Here is a 12,021-nt window from a genome sequence, read left to right on the forward strand (position 1 = left end):
AGGAAGTACGCCTCGCAGGCGGGCTGCTGCTCTGGCCGGCTGCGCCTTAGACGCTGCGGTCCCTCGCTGAACAAGCAGAAAACCGGCTGCTCTGTTGTTTCTTAGCTTTTCTCTTGGTCTCTTCCAGTGGTTGGCGCTTTTGAAGTAGTTGTAAGGTTTCATTTCACTTACATTATTTAAATTTTTATTTAAACCTGAAATCTGAAATAGTTATCAATAGTCCACATAGTTTTGACTCCTATGTAGAAAAAAATAATATAGATAAAACTACCAAGAAAGATAAATGTGGAAAATGAGCAGACAGAGCCTGGCAGGAGCTCGGGCAGCAGCGCTGTTGGCGCTGGGCGACGCCAGGACCCTGCGCCTCCCGGGGCGTTCCCCTCTCATTCGCGATCAGATGCTGCCCGCGCCGCTCGGAGGCCAGGAGTGTGAGTGCTGCGTCGAGCAGGCCAGGCTTGGGCAGAGCTTGTTACGAAGCCCGGACTCCCCTCGTTCTGCCCGGCAGCGGGGACGGGGCGCTGGCACCCCTTCTGAGCAGGTCCCTGGTGCCTCCCCGCGGGCGTGGTTGGGTGCAGCGCTCTGTCCCAGTCCGCCTCGTGGCCACCGCCCTGGTGGTGTGTGATTAAAGACGCTGCCGTCCGCCCCAGGGGCTGGAAAAGCGGGCGCTCCCTCACGGTGCTCTTCGCTGTGGGAGGCTGTTGAAGTCGTCATTGTGACCTTCGTCATGACTGAACTTCTTCAGTCCTGCGGTTAATTGGTTTGAGGCAATGATAGTAATAGACAAATTGTAAACAAATTATTGTGAGCTTTCTATAGTTAGGATTTTATTTTTAAAAATTGTATAATACAAATGTTTAAGAATAGAATGTGTACATGGCCCTCTGAAGTCTTGATTTTTAAAATTTTGGTTTTGCTTATAGTTCAGCAACCAGATCCGAATCAACCGAAGCCAGAGGGGCACGAGGCGGCCGTGCTGAAGGGGGAGCCTCTGGCTGTGGGCCCGTCCTGGCCCCCGTCGCTGCTGGCCGCCTTGCAGTGCTGGGGCACGACCCAGCCCAGAGCCCCCTGTCTGACTGCCTTGGATGCAGCTGGCAAGGCCGTCTGTACGCTCACATACGGCAAGTATAGGCAAACGGGATCGCGCTTTTAACTAAACCTTACACACGTAATACAGCACAGATATACAGCTTAATGAATATTACAAAACAGATAGAACGTGGCTGTGCCCGGACCCCCTCCTGGGTGCCCCTTGCCCCCGCAGAGGCAGCCACTCACGACTGAGGGTGGTCAGCCACTCTGTGTTTTTCTAGTGCTCACATCACTTACATGCATTTCTGAACAGTGTAGTCTGAGTTTGTCTCCTTTTGAACCTTGAGTAGATGGAATCATATGGTATCTATTTTTTTGTGTGTTTGGCGTCTGTTGGGTCCATATTATGTTTTTATGTAAATGTTACTGAAGTATAACACAAATCTAAGCGAACAGCTTGACGCATTTTCCCAGTTACACTGGTATGTAACCAGCACTCAGGGCAGCATTGCCAGATCCCAGAGCTGCGGTGCCCTCCCTGCACTGATGCCCGTCATGCCCAGAGGACGCCGGCTTTAAGTGCCGCATAAATGGGAGCTCTATACCGATTGTGAGATTCATCCGTGATGTTTCTCAAGTTATATTCAGTTTATTCCACTGATGGCTTTTATTTTATTGTATGAATATACCAAAACGTGCATATGTACTCTATAGCAGATGGATATTTGGGTTGTTTCCACTTTGGGGCTATTTGTATAGTGCTGTTATGAACATTCTTAAGTGAGTGTCTTGGTGAACATTTGTAGCATTTGTGCTGACTATAAACCTGCAAAGAGAATTGTTCTGCTTTAGGACATACTGCCAAACAGTTTTCTGAAGTGGTTGCAACAATTTCCACTCCCATTAGCAAGTACTGAGCGTCCCCGTTACTCCACAGCCTCACCAGTACTGGACAGTGCCTGCCTGTTTCATTTTAGCCTTTCTGGTAGGTGGGTTGTGGTGTCAGATTGCGCAGCTCTAATTTGCATTTCCCTGATGACTAATGAAACATCTCATATGCTTATTGGCTATTAGGATATCCTCTTTTATCAACTATCCAAATCTTTGGTTCATTTTTCCATTGGGTTGTCAATGCTTTCTTATTTTTTTATATTTCTGATACGAGTCCTTTGTCAGACGTATGTTACATATGCACCTATCTTCTCCCACTCTTTGGACTCCCTTTTTTTTTTTTACTTTACCACTATGTCTTTACTTTTTTCCCCCCCTTTTTTTTTTAATTAGAGAAGTTGTAAGTTTACAGAAAAAAAATCATGCATAAATACAAAGTTCCCAATATGCCCCTATTATACCTTGCACTGGTGCAATACATTTGTTGCAACTGACGAAAGAACATTTCATAATTGTGCTATTAGCAGTACGTAGTTTACTTTAGAGTTCTCTGTGTTGTACAGTGGATTTTATTTTTTTAATTTTTATTCTACTAACCTATATACAACCTAAAATTTCCCCTTTTAGCCACATTTCAATATATATTTCAGTGCAGTTAATTAGTGTTCACAGTGTTATTTTACCATCACCATCATTCATTACCAAAAGATTTCCATCATCTCAAATAGGAATTCTGTACAATTTAAGCAATTAAATCTGCATTCCCTACTCTACCCCAGCCCTGATAATCTATATTCTAGTTTCTTATTCTTGAATTTGCTTATTCTAATTATTTCCTATCAATGAAATCATACATTATTTGTACTTTTACACCTGGCTTATTTCACACAACATGATATCTTTAGGGTTTATCCATGTTTCTTTTTACACTGAATATTATTCCATTGCATGTGTATACACCACATTTTGTGTATCCGTTCAGCAGTTCGTGGAAACTGGGGTGGCTTGTCTTTTGGCAATGGTAAATGATGCTGCTTGAAACATTGGTGTGCAAGTGTCTGTTCAAGTTCCTGCTTTCATTTCTTTTGAGTTTATGCCTAGAAGTGGATTGCTCGGTCATATGGTAATTCTATAATTTAGCTTTCTTTTTTTAAATTGGTTTGTCTTTTTGTTGTTGGGTTGTAATATTTTTTTATGTATTTTAGATACTAATCCCTTACCAGATACGTGGTGTGAAAATATTTTCTCCCACTTTGTAGGTTGTTGTTTTACTTTTGTGAAGAGGTCCTTCAGTGCCCAAAAAATTTTCATTTTCAGAGGTCCGTTTGTCTCTTTTTTTCTCTTGTTGCTTGTGCTTTGGGTATAAAGTCCTGAGAACCCATAGCCTAACACAAGGTCCTAAAGATTCTCCCTTATGTTTACTTCTAGGAGTTTGTAGTACAGGTTCTTATATTTAGGTCTTTGATTCATTTTGAGTTGATTTTTGTATATGGTGTGAGGTATGAGTCCACCTTCATACTCTGCATATGGACATCCAGGTTTCCCAACACCACTTGTTGAAGGAACTATTGTTTTCCAATGGAGTCGACTTGGCACCCTTGTCAAAAATGAGTTCTAACACTCTTTTTACAAAACATAAATACAGATAAACAGAATAGCAGCTATGTACAGCAGAGGAAGGATAGAGAGATTGAGAGGTGATGAGATTTTTGGTTTGTGTTTTGCTTATTATTATTGGAATAATAATGTTCTAAAAATAAGTGAAGGACTGAATGTACAGGTATGTGATTATACCAAATACCATTGATTGTACACTTTGGATGGATTTATGCTTTATTAATATGTATCAATAAAATCAATTTGGAAAAAAATAAATAAATGAGTTGGCCCTAAATGTGAGGGTTGATTTCTGAACTCTCGAGTTGACTCCATTGGTCTCTATGTCTGTCCTTGTGCCATTACCATGCTGTTTTTTTTCCAAAGATTTATTTTTTATTTATTTCTCTCCCCTCCCCCCCACTCTCTGTTTCTTCGCTGTGTATTCTTCTGTGTCTGCTTGTATTCTTGTCAGCAGCACCGGGAATCTGTGTTTCTTTTTTGTTGCATCATCTTGCGTCCGCTCTCCATGTGTGCAGCACCATTCCTGGGCAGGCTGCACTTTTTTCGCATTGGGCGGCTCTCCTTATGGGGTGCACTTCTTGCATGTGGGGCTCCCTTATGCGGGGGACACCCCTGTGTGGCAGGGCACTCCTTGTGCGCATCAGCACTGCACGTGGGCCAGCTCATCACATGGGTCAGGAGGCCCTGAGTTTGAACTTTGGACCTCCCATGTGGTAGGCGGATGCCCTATCCGTGGCTTTATAATAAGTTTTATGATTGGAAAGTGTGACTCCTCCAACTTCATTCTTATTTCTCAAGATGACTTTGGCTCTTTGGGACTCCTTACTCTTCCATATAAACTGGATGACTGACTTCCATTTCTACAAAGAAGGCTCCTAGAATTTTGACTGAGATTGTGCTAAATCTGTAAATTCTGGGGATAGAATTGATACCTTAACAACATACACTCTTCTAGTTCATGAACATGGAATAGCATTCTATTTATTTAGGTCTAACTTTGGTTTCTTTTAATGTTTTGTAGCTTTCTGTATGAAGGTCCTTTACATCCTTGGTTAGATTTATTTCTAGATACTTCATTCTTTTAGTTGCTATTGTAAATGGAATTTTTTTCTTGATTTCTTCTTCCAATTGTTTGTTAACTAGTGTTTAGAAACACTACTGATTTTAAGGTATTGCTCTTTTATCCATTACTTTGTTGAATTCATTTATTAACTCTATTAGCTTTCTTAATTGATTTTTTTCAGGATTTTCTGATTATAGGATGTCATCCGCAAATAAGGGAAGTTTTAATTTTATTTCTTTTTGTCTTATTGTTCTGGCAAGAGCTTCCAATACAATGTTGAGTATCAGTGGTGACTGTGGACATCCTTGTCTTGTTCCTGATCTTAGAGGGAAAGCTTCAGCCTTTCACCACTGAGTATGGTGCTAGCTATGCCGTTTTCATATATGCCCTTTATCATATTGAGGAAGTATCCTGCTATTTCTAGTTTCCTCAGTGCTTGTCAAATGCCATTTTTCTGTGTCAGTTGAGATGATCATGTGGTTTCCCCCCCCTTCTTTCTATTAATGTGGTGTATTAAATTAATTGATTTTCTATGTTGAACCACTTTTATATACCTGGGGTAAATCCCACTTGGTTATAGTGTATAATTCTTTTAATGTGCTGTTGGATTTGGTTTGCTAGTATTTAATGAGGATCTTTGCATCTATGTTCATAAGAGATGTTGATCTATAATTTTCTTTTTTTGTAGTATCTTTTCCTGACTTTGGTATTAGGGTGATGCTGGCCTCATAAAACGAGTTAGGGATTGGTTCCTTCTCTTCAGTTTTTTGGAAGAGTTTGAGCTGGATTGGTGTAAATTCATCTTGAAATGGTTGGTAAAATTCCCCTGGGCTTTTCTTTTTTGGAGATTTTGTATTGCTGATTCAATTTCTTAATTAGTATCAGTTTGTTGAGATCTTTTTTTTTTTTTTCTTCTTTTTGAGTCAACATGGGTCGTTTGTGTGTTTCCAGAAATTTGTCCATTTCATCCAGGTTATCTAATTTGTTGGCATACAGTTTTCATAGTAGCCTCCCTTTGTCCTTTTTTTCCCTATGGGGTGGGAAGTAATCTTCCCTTTCAATTTCTGATTTTAGTTATATGTATCCCCTTTTTTTCTTGGTTACTCAGCCTTGCTGAAAGTTTGTAAATTCTGTTGATCTTTTCAAAGAACCAACTTTTGGTTTTGGTGATTCTCTCTATTGTTTTTATTTTCTATTTCACACATCTGTGCTCTAATTTTTAAAATTTACTTCCTTCCACTCACTTTGGGTATTTTTTGTTCTTTTTCTAAATCTCCAGTTTTAAGGTTCAGTCTCCAATTTGAAATCTTTCTTCTCTTTTAATGTAAGCTTTTAGATTTATAAATTTTTTCTCAGCAGTGCCTTTTCTGCCTCCCATAAGTTTTAATATGTTGTATTTTCTTTTCCTCAAAATATTTCCTCATTTCCCTTATTTCTTCTTCTTTGGCCCATTGCCTGTTTAAGTGTATATTGTTTAATTTCCACATATTTATGAATTTTTTATTTCTCCCACTGTTACTGATTTCTAGTCTCATGCCCTTGTGGTCAGAAAAGATATGCTGTATGATTTCAGTATCTTTGAATTTATTGAAACTTGTTTTGTATGGCCTATCCTGGAAAATGATAGGTATGCACTAGAGAAGATTGTGTATTCTGCTGCTGTTAGGTGAAGTGTTCTATCTACTTCTGTTAGGTTCTATTCGTTTAACATATCATTAACATTTCATTATTGATCTTCTATCTAAATCTTCTATCCATTATTGAAAGCAATGCACTGAATTTCCCTGTTAATATAGAACTATCTACTTCTCCCTTCACTTCTGTCAAAATTTGCTGCATATGTTTTGGGGCTCTGACATTAGGTGCATATATATTTATAACGGTTATGTCTTCTTGTTGAATTGACCCCTTTATCAATATATAATGACTGTCTTTGACCCTCATAAAAGTTTTTGACTTAAGGTCTATTTTATCTGATATTAGTGTAGCTAGCATGGCTTTCTTTTGGTTACTACTTGCATGGTATATTTTTTTCCATGCTTTCACTTTCAGTCTACTTTTGTCTTTGAATTTAAGGTGAATCTCTTTTAACAGCACATAGTTAGGGCATGTTTTTTTAATCCATTCTGCCAATCTCTGCCTTTTGACTGGAGAGCTTAATCCAAATCCATTTACAGTAACTTTTGATAGTGCAGGACTTTTTTCTGCCCTTGTGCTATTTAGCCTGTTTAAATCTTTTATTTTTTTGACCCTCAATTCTCCTGTTAATGCTTGTTTTCATTTTTATTTGATTTTTTTCTTATTGTCCCATATTGAGTCCCTTCTCATTTCTTTCTGGATATATTTTTAATATATTTTCTTTATGGTTACCGTGGAGTAAAAAAAAAAAAACAATATATACATGATGTATAACAATCGTTATTGATACGATACCAATTTAGCTTCAATAACATACTCCTATACTGTCAAATTTTATCTTTGTACATTATATGTCTAAAACTATAGGTTTATTATTACTTTTTATGCATTTGCATTTTAGCAGCTGTAAGAAGTTGTGTTACGTATCAAAAGTACAGCACATTAGTACTGGCATTTATAATTACCCATATGGTTTCCGTTTTTACCAGAGGCCTTAAATTCTTATGCTGCTTTGATCCACTGTCTCATGTCCTTCCTTTCAATGTGAAGAACTCCATTTAGCATTGCTTGTAGGGCAGGTCTAATGGTGAGGAACTCTCTCAAGCTCTTGTTTTTCTTGGAATGTCTTAACCTCTCCCTCATTTTGCTTTTTAGGAGGTACAAGGGATTGAACCCAGGACCTCGTACATGGGAACCAGGTGCTCGACCACTGAGCTACATCCACTCCCCAATGAGAGCTGGTTTTGTTTTGTTTTTAGGAGGTACCGGAGATCAAACCCAGGACCTCGTACATGGGAAGTAGGCGCTCAACGCCTTGAGCTGCATCTGCTCCCCTCTTCCTAATTTTTTTAAAAAAAGATTAATTTATTTATTTCTCCCCCTCCCTGCATTGTCTGCTCTGTGTGTCCGTTCACTGTGTGTTCCTCTGTCTGCCTGTGTGACCAGGTGGCTCCAGGTGATCCCAGGAGCCTCTGGAGTGGGAGAGAGGCAGTCATTTTCTTGTGCCACCTCAGATCCCTAGTCTGTTGTGTCTCTTATTGTCTCTCCTCTGTGTCTCTCTTTGTTGTGTCATCTTGCTTGGCCAGCTCTCCACATCGGCTGGCCCTCCTGCATGGGGCAGCACTTCTTGTGGGCCAGCTTGCCTTCACCTGGAGGTAGGCGGGAGCCCAACTGCTTGAGCTGCATCTGCTTCCCTTCCCTCATTTTTGAAAGAAAGTCTCACCAGATATAAAATTTTTGGTTTACATTTGTTTTCTCTCAGCACATTAAGTGTTTCAACCCACTGCCTCCTTGCCTCCAGGTTTACTGATGAGAAATCAGTAGTTACTGTCATTGGGACTCCATTGTATATAACAAGTTGCATTACTCTTGCAGCTTTCTGAACTTTTTCCTTGTCCTTTGCATCTGACAGTTTGACCACCAATATTTCTCTTCAAATATAGACTGTTGGTGGTGTTTGTTGGGCTATGTGGATGTGCGTATTCACATCTTTTGTTAAGTTTGGGAAGTTTTTTATCATTATTTCTTTGAACATCCCTTCTGTTCCTTTCTCTCCTTTTTCTCCCTCTGAAACTTGCATAATACATATATGTTGGCACACTTGATGGTGTCCCAAAGGTCTCAGCATTTTGTGCTTTTTCTAATTCTTTTTTCTTTCCTCTCCTTAGCCTGACTCATTTCAACTGTTTTGTCTTCAAGTTTGCTGATTCTTTCTTCAGCTAGCTCCAATTTGCTGTTAAAACCATCCTGGATGTTTTTCATTTCAGCTATTGTGATCTTCAATTGAATAGTTCTTTTAGTTTCCTTTTTAAAAATTTTTTTCTCTTTATTGAGATTATGCATTTTGTTCATTATTTTCCTGGTATCCTTCGGTTCTTCTCTACATCTTCCTTCATCTTCTTGAACATATTGAACATTATTTTTTTTAAGTCTTTGTCTGGTATGTCCACAATCTAGTCTTCCTCATTGATGTTTTTTGGATATTTACTTCTTCCTTTGGATGGGCCTGTTTCTTAGTTTCTCATAATCTTTTGTTATATGCTGCACATATTAATATTTTAAAATGTTAACTCAGATTTTTCCACTGAGATGTCTGTTTATTGAGTTTTTATCAGCTAATGATATGACAGAGATTTTCTTGAGTGTCAGGAGCTAACAAAACCATGCAAACTAATGCAGAAAAAGACCTTCCAGCCTTTGCAGATTGTCTGTGTGCGGCTGGTGCTGTGCCTCAGAGTTCAGCCCTCCCTTCAAGAAGGTCAGCCCAAGCGAAGGCAAAGTGCAGGGCCCCTCTGTCTTTCCTGAGCCTGTCTTGTGCTGGACTTGACTTGCTAGAGCTCCCCTGTGCAGGAGTTTGAATGCCCCCTCTACTCCTTAGGAAACAAACCCCCTCCTCCTGGGTGCTTCACCTGAGGACAAAGCAGGTAAGCCTTTGCCCCAGGCTGCTGACTCATTTGTTTCTTACAGGGCTTTCCTATCCCAATCTGATTTGCTTGGAGGAAGTTTCTGGGAGGGCCGTGTCAGACCAGAGAGGAGTTTCCTAGATCAGCCTTTCCAACTGGATGGAGGACGGGGACCCACGAAGCAGTGCCAGGCAGTGCCACCCTGCCCCGGGGGCAGACTGGCCAGCAAGGTGCCAGGGGCTTCTCCTTTGGCTCTTTGAAGCTGAGTTTCTTGATTCGGCACTTGTCTGGTAAATGCAGCCTTTTGATGGTTCTCCATGGTTTTGAGGAAGGGTCTTTTTTTTTTTTTTTAATATTTATTAATTATTATTATTATTATTTTTTAATTACATTAAAAAAATATATGAGGTCCCATTCAACCCCACCGCCCCCGCCTCCCACTCCCCCCACAGCAACACTCCCTCCCACCACCGTGACACATCCACTGCACCTGGCAAGTCCATCTCTGAGCATCACCGCACCCCATAGTCAATGGTCCACATCATAGCCCAGACTCTCCCAAGTTCCATCCAGTGGGCCCTGGGGGGATCCACAGTGTCCCGTAATTGTCCGTGAAGCACCATCCAGGACAACTCCACGTCCCGAAAACGCCTCCACATCTCATCTCTTCCTCCCGTTCCCCACACCCAGCAGCCCCCATGGCTACCGTTCCCACACCCATTCCACCTTTTCTCTGTGCACATTGGATTGGTTGTGTCCATTGCACACCTATGTCAAGTGAGGGCTTAGATTCCACATGGGTACTGGATGCACTCTTCCCGCTTCTAGTTGTAGACACTCTAGGCTCCATGTTGTGGTAGTTGACCTTCAACTCCATGTTAGCTGAGTGGAGTAAGTCCAACAAGTCAAAGTGTAGGAGCTGAAGTCTGTTGAGGCTCTGGGCCTGGGTGTCATATTATCAGTCCAGAGATTCAAATCCCCCACATATATCTCAAACCCAGCACCAACTACAATTCCAATAAAGTAACATGCAAGTCCTGTGAAAAGAGATCCCCTCTGAGTCCATTTCCATCACGCAGAAACACCAGCTCCAAAGAAGGGCCATCTGTCGTGGCAGTGAACCCCCTCCGCCATGACCACAGAACCCGTGGGTCTCCCTATCCCTCAAAAGAACCAAAACCTGGGGTTGTATCCACCCTATCCGTCTCTCAGACTCTGCCCAGTTGTACACAGGGGTATTCCTTCTGACAACCTCCAGACTCTTTTCTAGAGACTCACAGCCTTATAATCTCATTTCTCCTTTCCATTTCCCCCTTACATTAGGTCAAACCGCTTCCCGAAGTCATGTTATTATATGTAGATAGGTATATTCTGCTGTTCCGCATTGAATCTTTAATTCAAGGTCATTTTCTAGTTGCTTCTTCAGCTGGTATGTGGTAGTGATCCCTCGGTGCCAGGGAGGCTCATCCCCGGGTGTCGTGTCCCACGCTGGGGGGAATGCATCACATCTACACGCTGAGTTTGGCTGTGAGAGTGGCCACATTTGAGTAACATGAAGGCTGTCAGGAGGAAACCCCCAGGCACAATGCTACTCTAGGCCTTGTTCTTATTGCAGGTGCATAGGCTCAAAAGTGTAGCCATTAGTATCAAGAGCCCACTGTTGGGCCCTCCTTCCTTCCTGGTTCTTGCCGTTGCACCTGGAGGATTGCCGCTGCTCTCCCAGGGCCCACAACAGTGACCCCCCCGGCCAGGAGCCCAGTACCCCCCCAGCTGTTGTTTTTAATTGTTTCCACTATGAGTATATATAGACATTACCATATACCCTAGGCATATGCCCTGTATAACTTCCTGTCAACCATATATATCCTGTCAATAACATCCCATATCAGTATTCCTCCGCTGCCATTGTTGAACCACTCTGTGATCCAAAACTTCCCGTAAAGTGAATCCCAACATAATGTCAGCTTCAGAAGAGTCTTAGATCACCAAAATTCATATATACAATATACAGTATTTCCCCAGATCCACCACAAAACCTTTTCCCTTCCACAGCAATAATCTTTTAACTTATTCATATCATATTTCCTGAAACTGATGTACAGATTCCGAAACTATAGTTTTCAAACAAGGTAACATTTGTGCTTACTATGTGGTCCATATTTTAGGTTGTACAGTTTTCTAAATTTTTTAGTTATCCTATGTTTTGTCTTATGGTTTTCATTATTAGTCTGTCGTCCCCTATATGTTTTTGGTGTAATATTAGCTGTTATATATTCATCCTCGTGTACTCTCACATAACTCCTCTTTTGCCCCCTTATTTACCTTTGTTCCATCCATTGCACGTCCATTTTCCCCTCCCCTTAGGGCCCACAACGCCTGCCAATCTAATGCCCTGGGAGCCGTCCTTTCTCACGAGAGATACAGTTCTCTCTATTCGACGGCATTAGTCTTCCCCAGGATATGGGTCCACCCCACCCAATGGTAGAACCCACCTTGGCAAAATGAGCCTTCAGCTATTCCCTCCGGAGTCCTCCCACATCAGACCATACCCCCTGAGCGTCCTAACCAGGTAACCCTCCTACTTATACTTTGATACGTTTTACTCAACATTTAGTTCTCAATGAACTTCTGGCACTCTCCCATGTTTGTATGTTGCCCCTCCCTCCCACCTATTACTTGGACCATATTACCCCTCTTCCCATCCCCAGCCCCCCTCAAACCCAGAAAACCCCACCCGAAGGTAACCCCTTGCCCCCATTTTGTCCCTTCTTTGTGCTCATACTTACCCCCAGCTCATCACAGATTCCACCCCTACAGACATTAACTCACATCCTTCCTCCACCCCCCGATTTCCAGTGAGCCACTTTTCCAGACTCT

At 41.5% G+C, this 12,021-nt stretch overlaps 1 protein-coding gene across 1 annotated transcript in view; it reads left to right on the top strand.

Annotated features, from left to right (window-relative positions):
* Positions 1 to 12,021, top strand: part of DIP2A (disco interacting protein 2 homolog A) — a 181,332-nt gene that overhangs the window by 95,351 nt on the left and 73,960 nt on the right. Inside the window, 1 exon segment of the mRNA XM_058296388.2 lies at positions 921 to 1,118. Within this exon segment, the coding sequence (XP_058152371.1) occupies positions 921 to 1,118 (198 nt within the window).

The sequence above is a fragment of the Dasypus novemcinctus genome, chromosome 4, assembly GCF_030445035.2.
Source record: "Dasypus novemcinctus isolate mDasNov1 chromosome 4, mDasNov1.1.hap2, whole genome shotgun sequence".
Lineage (NCBI taxonomy): Eukaryota > Metazoa > Chordata > Mammalia > Cingulata > Dasypodidae > Dasypus > Dasypus novemcinctus.